This window comes from Azolla caroliniana, unplaced genomic scaffold, assembly GCF_043228905.1.
Source record: "Azolla caroliniana isolate FFs.n. ecotype wild unplaced genomic scaffold, voAzoCaro1.0.p SCAF_7, whole genome shotgun sequence".
In the NCBI taxonomy this organism is placed as follows: Eukaryota; Viridiplantae; Streptophyta; class Polypodiopsida; order Salviniales; family Salviniaceae; genus Azolla; species Azolla caroliniana.
The window spans coordinates 2,819,504-2,837,735 of NW_028230442.1; the positions used below are offsets into that span (position 1 = coordinate 2,819,504).

Sequence of the window (18,232 nt, forward strand, 5' to 3'; positions counted from 1 at the left end):
TTATCACTCCTCTTCTTGCCTATATGATTGTCTCGCCTGTTTTATCCCTAACTTACATTATTGCTTTCCATTTTCATAGCCCATTTTTTTTCTCTGCTTTCCATTAATTCATACCCCATTCGCTTCCACCTTCATTATTATTTAAACATAGTATCGTCTTCCCTGCATTTCTTTATTATTATCGTTTCATCCATTCTTCATAGCAAATTTGCGTCCATCACAACTTTACAGTGAAAATAAATACTTGAGCTTCTTCTTTTTTACCTTTGCCCTAATTCCTGTTGTTTTCCCCCATTCCATGTCCCATTTGTTTCCGTTTACATCTTTAGGGTTAAGAATACTGTCTTTCGGTATCTCTTTGTCTGTTGTTCACTCTATTCTATATATCCTGCCTTCTCTGTTTTCATATTTCTTTTCATTTCTATTTTCTCCGGTTTCCATAGCCTATTTGCTTCCATAAATATATTTATAGGATAAAGAAAAGATTGTATTTGTCCTTTTTTCTTATTCTTCTTCCTCTATTTTTCCTGTTCTGGTTTTTGCACATCAACTAAGGTCAACATAGCAACTTTAGCATTTGGGTTTTCTTTTTATGGAAAGAGCGTTAGATAGTGTGAGCTCTAGTATAAGTCTCCATAGTTGGGGTTCGGATCTTGCTGAAGAAAGGGACGAATTTCATGGATTCAACAATTTTGGTAGACATGTAGATCAAGAAGTGGCTTCTCCTCCACTTCTTATACAGCCAGAAGTGTTGTGTAAAGCTAAATCTCAATGTTACGGCTTCCCACCTTCATGTGAATCCGTTAACATCCTTCTCTCTAAGCGACTTCCCATGTCTCAACATGACAAAGAATGTTCAAGTAAGGAATTCTTTTTATGTCAAAATCGTAATCTGAAATAGAAACAATCTAACACGAAATGCATGTGTGTACAGTTATTGAGAGGACATATAGTAAATCGATCGTTGTAAATCTTAATGAAAATAACTTAATTGATGTTGTAAATCTTAATGTGAGGTAGAGAGAGATTTCATGTGGCAGTGTTATTGCCGTTGTAAATCTAAATTTAAATGTATGCGTATATGTCAGACCAACTTAATTGTTCTTGTCAATCCAATTAAAATGTATGTCTGTATAACAGAGTAACTTAATTGTTTTAAATATTTAGCAGAGATATGGCTCATGTTGTAATATCAGTTTTTTAAATTCTTCGTGTGTTTCTTTTTATAAACAGGTCTAATTTTGATGATGAAAGAGAGGTTTGCAAAGTTGCTTCTGGGAGAAGATTTCTCTGGAGGTTCAAAAGGATCGAACACTGCTCTCACAATCTCAAACGCCATAACTAAACTATCAGGTTTGCCAGAATAGAAAACTCAGTTATATGAATGTGTGTCTTGGTTAGAAGTTGTATTCTCGTGTATCAATGAGCTTTGCAGGTAATCTCGTATGCATAATGAATGCATCTCATTGATGACTGACTTTCCTTGAGTGATGTCATTGAGTGTACTGTATTTATATTGGTCACCCAGTCGAGTTTCTATGGATATGATGCCTTGTGTATGGAGTATTTCAATGGAGATTCAAATCTATGGCTAAGAGGGAGATTTAGGTAATAGCATTCTTGGGAATATCCAACAATTGCTTTTGTTTTAGATAGTCATAGACGAGTTAAGGTATCTGGAAATTAATATGTTTCATCTTTCTTGTAGCTTGTAGATTGAATACCTATGATACTGTTACTCTCGTAATGGTGTTTGGAATAGGTTGTTATAATTATGATGATGGTTGATATATAATTGACATTATGATATGGGTATTGCAGTGGCAATCTTTGGTGATCTTCCACGACTTGAGTCATTGAATGATGAAAGCAAGATTAAATGGAATAGAGAGATGGAATGGCTCGTCTCACCATGCGATTATATTGTCGAGCTTGTACCATCATGTCAATCTCTTCAAGATGGAACGACAGTTGAAGTGAGTACTTGTGACAAAATTTCTGGATTTCAAATCAGGATAGTACCCCAAAATGCGTTGGCTATTGACCAAAATACCTCCATGCATACGGGTCAAACTTTTCTATTAAAGGGTATTCTGGTTAATATTCAACAATTTGGGGGGTTGTTTTCTCCTTCAAATTACCATAAATTGATAGTCCTATCTATACCAAACTTGGGAATCTTCATGATTAATCTTGGATTTGTCATATATACATGTTCAATTATATTTGCAGGTGATGGCAAGCAAACCTCGGTCTGATGTATATATCGGTCTTCCCGCTCTCCAGAAGCTGGACGGCATGTTGATGGTAAGCACCTGAATGCAATCCTTTCTTTTACCAGTGGAAACATGAAGCATGTGGATAACTCTCAAACATTTATTTCACGAATATTATGTTTGTTGATGCTAATTTTGAGATGTAAATACTCTCTATAGTACTAGGAACCTTCATTTTGTTTGTTGATGTGCTTATCTTCAATCCTTAATGCTTCAAAGGAGTAATTTGGAATCATCATTTAGAAATTTAATATTTGTCAATTTTCTTATTTTGAAGTCAGAATATTTCAGGATACTAGTAATTGTAATTTAGAGGTTTGATTTTTGTTGATACTTCACAAAGAACTTCAATAAGTAAAATAAGGAATGTTGAAATATGATGTTTGTTAAAACTTCAGGAAGTACTTCAAGAAGTTATATGGAATTATAAATATTAGTTTGCTGATACTCATCTTAAATCATCTGTGCTTTAAGATGCAATACTTAGTGTCGTTTTGAAATACAATTTTTGTTTGAATATTTATCTTGAATCCTTTAAACTTCAAGCATTAATAGGAAGTACAATGTTTGTGTGGATACTTAAGATTGATACCTAATTCTTCAAAAAAGTACTAGGATGTATCACTTAAATGCAATGCGTATGTATATTCTTACTTTCAATTGTTAATACTTAGGAAGTAATAGGGAATCATCATTTTGTAATTACATGTTTATGGAAGCTTACATCAATTTCTTAATGCTTCAAGGAAGTTTCACCTTAGAAATATGATACTTATTTTGATTATTATATTGAATTTCTTATAACTTCAGGATGTACTGGGAAGCTTCACTAATAATGAATTCTGGTATACCGAAAGTGTGCACGAGACTCCCACATTCAGTGTAGGTGGCAATTTTAGGGATTGTGATGTGTGGGTACCTGTTGTAGAAGTGCCTTCGTGTGGCCTATCAGAGATGGCAAGAAGACATCTTTGCCAGCAACGAGAATCTGCGAATCAGATATTAAAGGCTGCAAAATCTATCAATGAGCATGTATTAGCTGAGATGGAAGTGCCTGAAAGCTACTGGAAATCATTACCAAAAGTAAGCTCATGCCATGCTCTTCCTATATGCTAGAATAGTGTAGGCTCTATGCATCATTGTAGCATATGGTAGTCTTGATTTCAACATGTATTGGTAGTTTCTTCAAAATAAACTTGCTTAGTTTTTTTCTATTCTCTTGCAGAGCGGGAAAAAAGTCATAGCGGACTCGCCATTGAGAATTGTCACTTCGGATTCTTGCTGTTTTGAGATGTTGCTGTCAGGGCTGGATTATCCCTCGTATAGAAACCTATCAAACCTTGCGAATGGATTAGAATCTCTTATCCATGTGTGGACATTGAAGATAAGGAATAGGCTGAAACATGCACCTCATCCAGAAGATGCATCTTGTAGGGCAACATCAACATGGGTGCATATGAACAAAGATTCTTCCATGAAGAAGTTGGAGAAGAAGAAGAAGTATGTGCAAAGAGCTAGAAGCTTGCTAGCAGAGCTGAGGCATAAGTTCCCTGGTTTGTTGCAGACTTCTTTGGAGCTGAACAAAATCCAACATAACAAGGTTTAATGTTCTTCATCATGTTCTTGTATTATTGGCATGGAAAACTATGCTGCTAATGATTTCTGTGAAGGAAACTTTTGTGTAATATATATATATATATCAGTTAATGGTGCATGCTTTTGAACCACTAAGATTTGCTAGCATTACATGGAAAGGAAAAAAAATAGAATGGAAGAGTTCTTTTTTTGTTTGGTGTAACAATACTAGTGAAAATCTTAAGTTTTTGGATGAAAATTATCCAACTAAAGCTTCCGGGTTATTCACTTCCAGTGATCATGATATAACCATGCAGGATGTAGGTTATTCAGTGTTAGAGAGCTATTCGAGGGCTTTGGTAAACCTGGGTGCAAGGATTGAAACAAGGATTGTGGAAGTCCTGTCAGCTGATAAAGATGCCGTTTTGTCTCGACTTCACTCATTGAATGCAAATTCCGATCCTCTTACATCACCTGGAGCTCCTTGTCTGGAGACTCAAGAACCCTCTTCTACTGCCCATGAGAATAGTGTACATTTAGGTATGCAACTGGAGGAAGTTTTATGAAGAATCTCAAATAATCTCGCGTCTTGAGTTACAGAGTGTAAGTGTAACAAATGAAGTGTTGCTGCTAACAACTTTGTCGGAAGGATATAGGGGTTTATGGTTCCATGATCAATGGAAAGGCTACACACACAAAGCAACCTATTGATCATGGATCACCATTCATTTTTAACCCTAATTGCCAATCGTGAAATTAGCTTAATCATCCAAAACTTGTGATTACATATCTGAAACCTTCGGAAATTGCGAGGGCAACTTTTTCAGTATAGAGATTTATGGTTCCATGATCAACAAAAAGGCTAGCATCATGCATAGCCTATTGATCATGAATCACCATTCATTTCTAACATTATATTAACTGTGAAATTAACTTTTTGTATCCTAGATCTAAACTTGTCACTAAGGAAACTATGATGCTAGTAGTCATGATATGACTACTTAAGAATGTGCTTGAGAGGTTGTCATGAAGTTTTCTTAACTCTAACTAAAACATAGTAATAGTGATCTGGGCCTCATACATGTTTGAGATAGTTAAGTAACACTATATTTAACAAGATGATGAGCATGGATTCAAGTTGGATCTTCATGACAGTTTAGTTGCTCCTTGATAGGCTGAAACAATTCTCTCATACTTCCTTATGCTTGATTAAAATTCAGGCTCTTAACTGCATGGAATTTAAGATCCTGAAAATACATTGAAAAATAATTAGCATTGCAATCATATCTAAGAATAATGTTCCAACCGAATCTTGGTTTTTTCTGATTCTAGTTGAAATTAGTGAGATAGTATCATTTTAATTTTATGCCTGAAAATAAAGTTAGCAATTTACGATTCCAATTTACGGGTAAGGGTATGTTGGCTTCTCTAGGATGGAAAAAAATGATTAAATTGATTCTAGTAAAAAGAAAGTTATCATTTCCCAATAACTGTGAATTAATCTACGCCACTTTGAATATAAACTATATTTTAATGTTGAATTATTTTCTGAAACTTCGTTTTTCACATGAGTGGCCTAAAATATGTTCCAACTTTTGAAAATGTACATGGAAATTTTGACAAAAAGCTAAATGGATGTCTAATAATGCAAGCATGGTTTAATAAGTTCCTTAAGTTTTTTTAAAGTGAGTTTTAGTAGTTCAGATCTAAACAATTGAGGAAATTACATATTATACATAAGGTAATAAAAAGAAAGAGCAATGCTTGTTTATTGTGATAATGGTGTACAAATAAATGCATGGTCAAAGTTCTTAACATGTAAAGCTATTGAGGTAATAGTCTCAAAGAGCAATGCTTGTTTATTGTGATAATACATAGTATGAAAATAAATGCAAATAAAGTGAGTTTTAGTAGTTTAGAGCTAAACAATTGAGGAAATTACATATTATAAATAAGGTAATAAAAAGAAAGAGCAATGCTTGTTTATTGTGATAATGGTGCCAGGTGTACAAATAAATGCATGGTCATAGTTCGTAACATGTAAAGATATTGAGGTAATAGTCTCAAAGAGCCATGTTTGTTTATTGTGATAATAGTATACAAATAAATGCAAATGGTCGAATTTTGTAACATATAAACATAGTAAGGTAATTGTCTCATTGTTGTTTTGAAATAGTTGTAAATACATTATTTATTCAATGTGTCGATTCACTATGTTTCATCCTTATAGAATGGAAAGACCCAAAATAGCCCTTCAAGTTTGTTGCCATTACCTATTAAAGGGCAAATGTTACCATATTCGCTCTTTGTATAGTGGAAAATGTCACAATATCAAAGCTGCAAGGCCATTTTTTGTTATGAGGAAATCGTTGTACCTTGTACGTGCGCGTGATGATAATTTAATATTTTTGAAGAATTTTTATGACAAAAGCTCGGAACTTGAACCATGAAGTTTAGGTGCACAACACAAGTTTCAAAAAGACATATATGTGTATTTGAGATGTTCATAAGGGAGCCCGATGATGCTACGATAAATCATTTTAGACAAACAATGGCTTCACATTGTGCTTTGGCACAAAATGACTTGTTAATGATTGGACCTGTTTGCGGGTGGAATTAAAGGTTCAACCTACTTTATGCTAGAGAATGCAATCATAGGAGTTAGGATTGGAGATGATTTGATGGGAACATTATCTTGGATCCCAAAGGCTACTTCAACTTTAGTGAAACTATGGCACCTTAATTTGAAAAAGCAAAAAGTTCCATTACTAACATAAAGAAGTTCAATTATTTAGATGACGCGTATAGCACTTGGAATTCTTTTTCCTCTTCTTGATTCGAACTTGCATGTAGTTGTGGCTTTGGGCAAGTTGCTCGAAGAAAAAGTTAAAAGTAGAGTGTGACACTTCATGCCCTTGACTGAATTGTTATATGAACAAAATTGTGGTCCTTAAAGAAGGTAGCTATAGGCCATGGATGTTGGATATTCGAATTTCACTTATTTGTCTCTTCAATGAGGGAACATTGCCATCTAAAGAATGGTTAGAAAACTCAAAATCTTAATGATACAACCTAGCAAACAATTACCTAGGAAAGGGGTGAACCATGTGGATTGTGTGGAAACTTGTGTAGCTACCATGTAAAGATGGTTTGATCCTACAATGTATAATTATGATGGCAAGCCAATAAACAATTAACGAAAGAGTCTCTAATTTTACTACTTTATAATAAGAAGCATAAAGAAACTAATGAAATTAAGTAGGAGCTCTCTGAATATACACATATAAAAGAAAATACAACATTGTACATGTCTTGGTTAAAATGTGATCACAATTAGTGTTGCGGATCCACTCTAGGGTCTATTCTTAATATGCCACCGCTATAATTCTGCCTTTAAAGATTCTCATCGCACGAGCTCTTAAAAAAGAGGCAGCACATTCAGAAGAAACTCTGAGGGGAATGTCTTAGGTTGGGATTGAAAGACACGAAAAATGAATCTCTTGAGGGTTAGGAAAAAGGTGTCCCTCATTTTGATAGGTGCAGAATCTTGAGCTTATAAAGATCACAATATATCTTCAAAGGACATAAAATTTATGTGAAAGCTCTATTTTCTCATGTAAGGAAAATTATGGATTTGTAAAGAAAAGGATAGTGTGATAGATTATAAGGAAATTGATAAATCAGTCTAGTTTTATGTGTAAAAAAGAAATTGTTCCATTAGTAAAGGTTTTTTTAATTTTTTGAGCAATCACCTACAATCGTAGATTTCTTTATGATGTTGATTCAAAAGCACGTTGTGAAAGTTTGAAATAAGAAAGAATTAAGCACATAATTTGGAAAGCTCAAACCTCATCAAATAAAATTAACTTGCATAAAGATAGGATGGGGATAGTGGCTATGAAGGTTTTGACAAACATGGTTGGTGCAGTCTTTAGCTCGAGCATCATTATGATGGTTATCGAACACCCATTTTGTGAATAAGGTGATTTTCACCCGATCCTCGGGTGCCATGCACACTTAATTGTAATCGTTGAAGCCATCGAGAAAACTATAAATAATGTGACTAATAACAATAGTGAGGTTGGAGTCACTGAAGGGAGGGGGAATGGGTCAATGATCGTGGTTGCCTTTTAACTTCTAATAGTGTAGACAAACTCAAAACTATCATATTTTTCTTCAACATCATTACAATTGAGCTAAGTAACATGATATTCATGAAGGTCAAAAAGTTCCTCGAATGATGACGTAGATTAGCAAGAGTTCAAGACTACTTTTTTTTGGGAGTGGGTCCTAAGATGCTCTTGCTAGAATGATGCAAGAAGACAAAAGCTAAAACGATAAAGTTAGGAAGCTCTAGAATGTGCTGGATCTGAAGGGCTTCTTTTTAATATTTATGACAATTTGAACTTTTTTTGTAGTTGTTGATAAATACATATATATATATATATTTTGCATTAGCACATTAATTATACATCTATTTAGTGGCGCAACTTTGAGGTCTAATACACATAGAAGTACCATTCATGAGGTACATAGTTGTAGATGCCTAGGTGTTAAATATGCAGATATAAACAAGCTCAATTGCATGGCGAGTTGTGCACTAAGAAACATGATAAAACCGATGGGTGAGCTACGGAAAAACACTATATAAGCAATGGGCTCGCCCATAGCGCTTTTCCATTGCACGCCCATTGCTTTTCAATGCTTTTTCATCATGCCCATTGCTTATATAGTGCTTTTCCATCACGCGCATATTGCTTTCCTATTGCATGCCCATTGCTTTTCAATGCTTTTTCATCACAAAGCTGATGAAAGTGAAGAGCTACTATGGGCATGCGACGGAAATGCAAGAAAAAGCAAAATGTGCGCGACGGAAAAACACTATATAAGCAATGGGCATGCGGTGGTGGTGGTGGTGTTGATGTTGATCGCAGTTGAGAAAATGTGAGCCACGGTGAGTTGGTCCATCGATCTGGCCTGAGAATAACGAGAGGGCAAGAGAAACAATCCAAATGAGAAGGTTTAAAGGAAAAATGGTAAGAAATCTTGAAACCGGAAGGGGCAATAGAAAAACAGAAAGACCAAAAAGCAAAAAGCAAAAATCCGAAAAAGCAAAAAGCAAAAAGCAAAAGACAGGAAAACAGAAAGCAGGAACTGTGAGTCAAGAGTTAGAAAGCAGTCACTCTCTCTCCTTTTTCATTTCGTAAATAACACACAATCACACACACTCACTCTCTCTCTCTCTCTTTCAGTTCTGCTTTTCTTCTGCCTCGTCCATTCTTCATCGTTCTTTCTTAACGACCTTAGAAAGTCAAGACTTTACGTATTTCGCAGAACCAGTAAAGTAATGAACCAGAATAAATAACAACCCACCCTCCATCTCTGGCACAGTCTGCTTCTGATTTGGCTCCTTCTTCTCCATTTCGCATTGATTCCACATCTCTCCCTTCACTGCAGGTATCAATTAACGACGCTTTGCCTATAATAATAAAGTATTCACATGGCTCCATAGGTATTTGCCTGATGATCTCCTCTAATTCTCGACTGGTTTAATTAATTCAATATTCATAACTTTCACGGTTATCATTAAATAAAGCTATAATTGTTAATTTCTCTGTTTTTCCATTCCTTCTTGTTGATTGGATCCATATAATGCCTAATTCATGAACGAAACAAACAAATCGTCGTCAATTTGATTGGATTTCGTCTTTCTTAATGTCCTTCTGGACTAGTTTGCTTATATATATTAATTCAAAACTAGCTTTTTTATTATTGTATATGTGCCCTCGACAAATATCAAACAAATCCCTCATTTCGGTTCTATCTATATTCCTTAGGTATCAGGCAAAAGCTTAGTGACCAATTTCTCTCTGGTTGTTTCTCAACGAAGTTATCTGTGAGTAAAGCTGAAACGCGTTGTTAACATACATGCTGAACTTCTTCATCCTGGTTTACTCATGAAGGTTTTTGCCAAACTCAGACTAGTTTCATCATCTTGATGTATAAAGATGTCGACCGTTCTGAACAATTCCTGATGTTAATAATGCAGCATGCCTTCATATATCATAACAATGTTTTACCATTCCTCTAGCTTTCTGCGTTTTTTTTCCTTCTTGACTAGTTTCTTTTAGTATGGTTACTGTTTCCGCTGTATCTTCTTCCTGGTTTAATTATCATCTAATTGACGTCCATTTCTGTAGAATCTCCTCATTCATCTGGAATCGATGTATTCTTTCTTGAAATAGTTACTAAAGAACTTGCGAAACTACGAAAAGTTTCATCTTGTTCATGCATAAAGATATATTTCTTTACTGTATCATACTGCATGTATTCAGGTATATTAGAAGAAGGCTTATCATTCCTCTGGTTTTGTGCTGCTGATCTAATTCTTGACTTTCTTCTTTGAGTATGGTTGAGGCAGAAACACATTGTTGATATACTGCTGCTTCTTCCTGGTTTGCCAACGAAATTGAAAACACTGACATAATTTTTATGTTGTATATTTGATGGATATGTGTGCTCAGATTTTTTCCGAAGGTTTTGGCAGTCATTTGCTCCTGCAACCAGCTGTTTCTGAAATAACCTTCCTGAAGTTTTTCAATCATTAAGGTAAAAGGATGTGCAACATCTTTGCTTATCTTTGAATTTGCTGAAGCAATGGGAAAGTTATCCCGTAAGATTTACCGATATTGATGAGGTCAGAAGCCTTTTTAATCTTCATCAGCAAGCCAAACAGTGTATATGCAAAGGGGTTATTGTTTATTTAAATAGTTGGCAAAGATGAACAGCAGAGAAGGTTTGCAGCAGAGGCGTATCTACAGGCCCCTAACAAATACAGGAGAGTTTAGGGACTTTGAACTTGTTCCTTCATGCTTACCTGAGGTAGTAAACATCTTACGTGTTGCTGATGAGATCGAAGAAAGAAGCCCTAGGGCTGCATTCTTATGTATGTACATATTTACAGCTTAATTTGGTTATGAGTAGTATGATGTCTTTTCTCTGAAGAAAGCTTGTATCCACTAATATATCCTGAACTTTATGAGATACTTATAGGCAGACTTTATGCATTTGAGCAAGCGCACGAGTTGGATCCTCGTTCGAAAGGAAGAGGAGTTCGTCAATTTAAAACGGCGTTGATGCAGAAATTGCAGAAAGTATGTAGGCTTTCTGAATTCTCAATATTGATAACTTCGATAATCAAGTCATGCTAGTCAATTTCCATCTGGAAAGCCTCAAAGATGATAATGTCTATTCTTTTGGTGGTAGGAAGATGATGAAACTAAGTTGGAGAGATCTGAATCTAGAGATGTGATGGAATTATATAAATTCTATCAAGAGACTTATGAAGGCTATGAAGCTGAGGACAATGACAGGTTAGTCTTTTGTGGTGCATAAAAGTCGTTTACTTGTATTTGATGATGCGTATTCAATACTCATTTCCAGCCAAAGAAAGAACCTCCATTTGTATGATATTCAGTAGTCCTACCATCTGACCGTTGCTGAGGTGTAGGATTAATGTGATGCTATCTTCAAAGCTATGTTATAATGCCATTGAATTCTCTCTTGATGCCAAGAAGGGGGCTTATGTTCCAATATATAGTTCTTATGTGACCACTGGTTCCCTGCCACTGATGTTTGGAGTTCTTGTGTGCTCATCAGGGTACACTATCTAGTATGAAGAACCATGAGGCCATAATGAAATACTGTTCAAATAAGTTTCTGAGCCTACATTTAATCAAAACCATCTCATCTCACATCCTTTATGAGGGTGCCATGTCATTAGCTCTATCACACATGTGCGAGGGAAGCCGTCATCAAGGGACGAGGTTGATTGAGTGTCTCCACTGTAAAGATTAAAATAAAATAATAGTGTTAATATAATAGCACTATAAGGAACATGTTAACTATCATAATGGCAGTGAGCCCAAACAACTTTTGTCCAATCCTCTTGAAAGCACATGATTGGTAGCACTCTTTTGGATCCACCATCAAGCTCATGCATCCCATATTGATGCTTACTGTCTCATGTGTGAGGCTACCCTAAAATAGTTCTTTTCAAGTAAGAGTCGGGCTATTGGTTTACATAAACTTCAACCTTTGGTTGTACCTTTCTAATATGGAAAGAACTCTTAAGCACTACATCATCTCCTTGTTATTATATGCTCATTTGTTCTTTCTAGAGATTGAGTAGTTATTGTTCCATAGATATTATCTTGCTAAAAGTAAATGTAAGTGGCTGATAAAAAATCACATCCATAGTATTCATATTGAGTTTTTTTCTATGGGTTTTGGTTTAGTTTCTACCCAAAGAATCAAAGATGTTAATGTATTTCTACCTTTGTTATTATTAGATTCTCTGTTCTATGAGAATATTGTTACTCTTAAGTTCTTACAGCTTTTTCTCAATTGTTATAGAGTAGAATTGGCGAAAAAATCATTGACATTAAAGGTGATCTACGACGTACTTAAGTCAATGGATAAGGATGAAGTCATCATTAAAGAGGTATAACTAGAAAGAATTCGGAAGCTTAACCTGTTTGGATGGTGTATACTTGATGTCAAAGCGTATGAAGGTTCTTATGAGCGTAGCTTTAACCACAGATCATGGAAGCTAGCAAGAATGTGGAAGAAAAGAAGGAAACTTACCCCACTTATAATGTTATTCCTCTTGGGCAAGATAGCAAGTCAGTTACTCACTCAGATGAGGTGTGTTCGATGAATATGCCCCGTTTATTCTTGTGTTTATTGTATACTTTTGTTTTACCTAAAGAAGAACCATGAAAGAGTAAATATCATTAACTTTTCTTCTATTTTCCTTCTGATAGCTGAATATTTGAGAGACAAAAAAGCCTTCTAGATTCTTTCACCCTTAGAATATGGTCTCTTTGGCAGCAGAATAGTTTTGAATCAAGCCCATTATAATAGGCCTCTGGAATACATGCCCGGAGAGGCTATTTTAAATTTGGGGTTCCCAATGAATTATCATCTGTTATAACATCATGATTAATGGATACTCTTTTTGTGTCCACATGTACATGGGGAAGCACAAAGCCCATATGCACGAGGGCAGAGGTGACCATGGTGTTGAATAACCATACTTTGGTACAAGGCTCTTGGAAGTATGTTTAGTGGCATTGTTGTTCTAGCATGGCTAGAGCTGTATATCCTCAAGTGAGTCAATCCTTCCATGATTGGGCCATTGGAAGAAAGAAAGAAGAAAGATATATCAACGTCTTTTAAAAGGGCAAAATGGCCTATAAGACCAAACAAGAAATTACATCTTAAGCGTTGTCTTGTCTTTGAGAACAACAAATCAAAATAAAATAAGTACCACTCAGTAAATATAAAAATAAATAAGATAAAAAGAGACGAGTGAATCTGGTTTTCGGTACATGTGAGATTCTCAAGTTAGATATATTGTAACTTTTGTCTTCGAAAGATCTCTAGCATAGCTCGATCCAGAATGGAGACGTCTTTGAAGCGAGAGAAGCACTTGCGATGGTGGGAGATAATGGCCTTTATCTGTCGATGACAAGGGTGTTGAGGTTGTGGTCCATGGGGCCGGATCTACTTGCACGACAAATTGCTATTACCCGATCTATTGTAACCCCTTTGACTTGTAGCATTAGTAGGAGTGATGGGGCTAAAGAAAGTTGTGATTGTTCTTTGAGGATGAGCTTGTGCGGTTGTATTATTGTCCTTCAACAACATTTCCCTACGTCCCTTGAGTTCTAGCAAGAAAAGTCCTAGGCACCGTTGGTCCTCATATTCCATTACCTTGCGTAGCGGTCCAAAGCCTTGTTTAAAGAGGCAATGGTATCTCCCCCTCATTTTGTAAAAGACGCTACAGTGACAAACATAGTGTTCTTTGGATTCCACTCCTTGATGATACGATTGACAAATTCTTTCTTCTAGAGGTATTCATGTATACCCACCTACCTCAATCTCTAACTAAAGTGATGAAGTTCGTAGCTGCCCTATCATGCTGAGTAGTGCATAGGATAGATGTATGTCCATATAAGGTGATCTGATGATGAATTCATCCTCCAATGTGTAAAAAGTGTGTATTGTAGAGGGCCATCTTTGTACCAAGTGATATTTTGGGGCTGATCCATGTTATCTTGTTTTCGAAGTTAATAATATCAGTTTGGATCACTCTATTCTTTTCCACTTTGGTCATATTTAGATGGGGGGATTCCAAGCTATATTGGAACGGGGGTAGTTCATTTATACTCATGCCATGTGATTCGAACCATTGCGGCATTTCAGCATACCAACAATGAATGTCTCCATTTTCAGCCAGTTGTCTTGATGACTTAAGTGCCAAGCTTGGGTGCCCTTGTTTAGGGAGCTCCGAAAGATGTTGGATACATGTCACTGATCGAAACAATGCCCCTGTGATTATAGGTGCTGCTCCCATCTCTGCCCAGATTATATCATGGGGCACCGATGCTTTGCTACTTATCATGCGGGAATCATTGACACTAAAGGTCTCTCTAAAACTTTCCAATGATTTGCCTTGTTAAGACTCGGTCCACACGTTTCTACTCCATAGAGAAGAGTTGGTGTGACAAGTGTATCAAATAACCATAGCTCATTGTCTCTCGAGAGCACCAAGGGCTGCATATCCACGAGAAAGTCAGGCACAATCAGTCTCTTGTAAGGAGAACCTAGGCCCTGTAAATGTTACTCCTAGGTATGTGTAGGAGCGTGTGTATTCCACCATTTCCTCTCCCAAGATCTGACAATTCTGGTTCTGATCTTGTTACCCATGCTTGAGTGGTGTTAAACACCATCAATTTAGTTTTATCCATGTTTATTGACAAATCTTTGTCCGTACAAAATAGTTTTAAGGCATTTAGATGTCTTTGTAGTCCCTCTGGAGAGTAAAAAATCAGCACAATATTATCAGCATATAGTAATATTTGTATAGCTATAGCTGCTAGGCATGCTCCTGAACCTCGAAATCTCTCTATGTAATGTGATACCTCATCTATATAGAGACCAAAGAGAGTGGGTGATAGTGGACAACCTTGCTTCACTCCGATTGTGCTAGCCACAACCTCTAACAAACCCTTGGAAGACCACACTTTTCCTGACACGGATTCATTGAGTGCATAGATTCCCCATTTCATATCTGTAGGAACACCAAGGGCTTCTAGCTGTTGCATAAGTTGAGCATGTGGCAGTGTCAAAGGCTTTTCGGAAATCCACAAAGCAGCAATAAGTCCTCTTATTAAGACCTCTGCCCTCCTCTATAAGGGCTCGGCGGGTCAATATGTGATCCAAAGTTGTGAACTGCTTCCGAAAGCCTGCCTGTCCAGCTGAATGGCAGCCATTCCACTCTTCCCATATGCTCAATTCTGATTCTAGAATTGAGCCATATAGTTTAGCCAAGTAATGACCAACCATGATTGTCCTGTAGTTGCTTGGCATCATGGGGTCTCCACTCTTGAGGATTGGCACAATGGTATGCTGAGTCCATCTAGTAGGGAAACCTTGATGTGTGCTAGCAATGGGAGCAAGGTGTCATAGGCATAGATCACGTGTTCACCAACCAATCCATCATGATCCTGGCCCTTCCCAAATTGTAACCGATCAATGGCACTTCTGACATTTTGTGGAGTAAAAAATGTGTATTCATGTGGGTGTGAGCCATGTGGGTGGGGAAGAGGAGGTTGCCCCGGGATATCATACATGACCTTTGCATATTCATGGCACACCAAAGGTGAGGTCACTTGTGTAGTAGGTTGCCTCTCATTGAACATTTTCCATGATCTTTTACTTTCTTGTCCTAGAAACAAACGATACAACTGATCTTCAAACTTAGCTAAATACAATCTCTTCTTCTTCCTTACAAGGTGTTGGAAGGTTGCTCTCGCTTGTTTGTGTGTATAAATGCCTCAAGTTACTTCACGTTGCAAGCATCTCCTTGTATCACAACATTCCTTATCATACCAACTATTTTGTATTACCTACCAAGTTTGAGGGGATTGGCCGTTGTGTGAGGAAAGTCATTTGTGGCTGCTTTATGTGATGATTTTGACAATCCTTGGGTAACTTCATCAAAGGGTATGAAAGGATCCAAATCTAGCATGCCTTTGTACACTCCACAACTATACACATCAATTGTCTCACAAGTAAATCGATATGTAGCTAGCCCACTCTCCTTAGCATATATATCCCTTGTGCATCCATCCTTTACCCCGAAGCGTAGATATGCATGATCTACTGCCAATCCAATAGGTCTACCTGATATAGTGAACTCTTTTATTTCAGGTATAAGAGATGGGGATCCCATTAGATAATCAACTGTACTTGCACCTCCTTTTGGGTTCCAGCATGTCAAAGCATGCAATCCAGGCTATTGTGACAATCCATTATATATCACCAATCCATGCACACTTCCCAAGGTTAGAAAGTGCTTGCCATATTCAGTTATAGCACTGATATCTTGAGCTTGTCGCTTTAGATCAACCTCTTCTGCCATAACTTCTCCATAAACAGCATCGTTGGTGTCAAAATAGTTGTTTGTTCATCCTTAGTTCTTGCATTAAAGTCCCCGAATAGTATTATGTCCCCCATAGTAGACAATTTTATGATATCATCATATAATGGTAGATATGGTGATTCACCTAAAGGTGCAAACCTTGAGTAGGCAGGTGGAAAGTAGCAAATTGCAAAATATAGCTCCCTAAGATCCCCTCTTTTGATTCATATCCACATGTATCATGCATCTACGTCCTTATGCACAACATGCGCTCTACCATGGAGCTCCTTTTTGTATAACATAACCACTCCTCCTGAGCCTCTAGTGCTTCCCGGTGTTCGAGGTTGGGGACAACATATTAACTCCCATCTATATCCTTGTACATCAGGGAGTTACATCCTGGATATGCTTAGTAATCCACTACTTCATCTCACTCTCATGATAGGGTAAAGACAACTTGTCAGTGAGTCAGTGGATGTGTGGAAGATCATGGGCTTTGCCTTTTCTAGGTTTACCATCTCGGGCATTGAGATGATGTCGTAGACCTACATGAAATTCAGAGACCAAGACAATGCCATCAATAGGTATACCTAATATGTCAATTTCTTTGCCGCCTCCACATCGGATGTAGTTCACTACCTTGTCGATGTAGAGTCCAAAGAAGATGTGGAGTCCTAACTCGTCCCACCACTTGCAGATTTAGCGCATACATAGCCCAGATCGAGTCAAAAGGAATTCGAAATGGACATACTTTGTAGTTGACGTTCCAATGGTACAATGTCAAAGGGCTTGCAGAATTCTACAAAAGATCCATACCATTGCTTTTTACGTGTTTGCTTGGTACACCAAGCAACGTAATGTAAAGATGTGGTTGGTGGTAGAGAAGACTCTCATAATTCCTGCTTGGCTTGGGGTTCACATCTCTTCAACCTCGCTGCATGTGTTGAGTTCCGCTTCAAGCACCACTTCATAAAGTCTGGTGAGCATGCAGCCAATTATGATAGTCTGATGGTTCCATGGTTGGAGAGGTTCCCTGTCTTATGGATAGGTACAGCTGTATGCATGGCCGATGTGTTGGGAAGACACTCTACCGAGACCCCTATTGAAAATACATGCAAGAATATCCAAGGTTAGGTGATGTAATGCAACAAGGTTATATGAAAAAGATGAGCAATGATCTCCAAAATCTGGTGATGATATGGCCCATGTGCTTTATATCTTGGTACTTGTGGTTTCTGTTTGCATTCCCCTTCTCACTATATGGTGACTCCTTCACATGTTTTCAGTGGAGGTGCAGGGCTATGGAAGAAATCAGTTATGTGCGACTGACATTGCATCTCACATGCTAAGATAAGGGATGATTCCCTATTTTTTTGAAGCTCGAGTAAAATCTTGCCAAAAAGTGTAGTGGGTTAGTGTTCTCCATCATTTGTAAAATGGTGATGGAGTTTGTGTAGAGTGTGGGATGCTTCTCTATGATGTGTTTGTAAGTTGGTGATCTATGTGCAATGCAAAATGTTCCTAGCTTTTGATATCTCCCTCACATTAGTTGCCAAAGATATATATATATTCCTGAAAAAATATCCTCCATTGGTATTAAAATGAAAGTGGCCAGAGGCCATGTACAAAATAGTCTAATATTACTTCGAATATTGTAAAGCCATGCTGAATGACTCTAGCCAGTCTTTCTAGGTAAGATAAGTAAGAAAAAATCCCCTCGCCAATCTTTATAGGCAAAGAAATTACAATGATGCCATACCATTATCCAAATCAGAGAAATACCCATGCTTTGCATTTGTTCAAATGAATTGAGTGCTTTGTGGCCTTGTCCCTGCTGGACATATGTTATAATGAGTGCATTCCAAGCTATTCACATCTTGAAAAACAAACT

The 18,232-nt window shown here is 37.0% G+C and overlaps 2 protein-coding genes across 2 annotated transcripts in view; both read left to right on the forward strand.

Moving 5' to 3' along the window:
* The first annotated feature begins 225 nt into the window (after positions 1-225).
* LOC147861536 (rop guanine nucleotide exchange factor 3-like) lies at positions 226-4,813 on the forward strand. The gene is made up of 7 exons (XM_087322700.1): positions 226-860; positions 1,234-1,353; positions 1,822-1,976; positions 2,233-2,307; positions 3,087-3,359; positions 3,502-3,876; positions 4,169-4,813. Exons 1-7 carry the CDS (start codon positions 593-595, stop codon positions 4,415-4,417), a joined length of 1,515 nt encoding a protein of 504 aa, XP_087178826.1. The 5' UTR covers positions 226-592; the 3' UTR covers positions 4,418-4,813.
* A 4,413-nt stretch (positions 4,814-9,226) lies between these two features.
* Positions 9,227-18,232, forward strand: part of LOC147861537 (callose synthase 3-like) — a 34,249-nt gene continuing 25,243 nt past the window's right edge. Inside the window, exons 1-8 of the mRNA XM_087322701.1 lie at positions 9,227-9,308; positions 9,689-9,814; positions 10,376-10,460; positions 10,623-10,797; positions 10,905-11,005; positions 11,118-11,224; positions 12,267-12,354; positions 12,453-12,557. Of these exons, the coding sequence (XP_087178827.1) occupies positions 10,632-10,797; positions 10,905-11,005; positions 11,118-11,224; positions 12,267-12,354; positions 12,453-12,557 (567 nt within the window). The 5' untranslated portion in view covers positions 9,227-9,308; positions 9,689-9,814; positions 10,376-10,460; positions 10,623-10,631. The remainder of the gene's footprint in view (positions 9,309-9,688; positions 9,815-10,375; positions 10,461-10,622; positions 10,798-10,904; positions 11,006-11,117; positions 11,225-12,266; positions 12,355-12,452; positions 12,558-18,232) is intronic.

Excerpts from the sequence above, each read along its gene's own strand:
- LOC147861536 (XM_087322700.1), top strand. The coding sequence starts at position 593 with ATGGAAAGAGCGTTAGATAGTGTGAGCTCTAGTATAAGTCTCCATAGT. Across the intron at positions 861-1,233 it reads ACATGACAAAGAATGTTCAA|GTCTAATTTTGATGATGAAA; the intron begins GTAAGGAATTCT and ends TTTTATAAACAG. Across the intron at positions 1,977-2,232 it reads AAGATGGAACGACAGTTGAA|GTGATGGCAAGCAAACCTCG; the intron begins GTGAGTACTTGT and ends TTATATTTGCAG.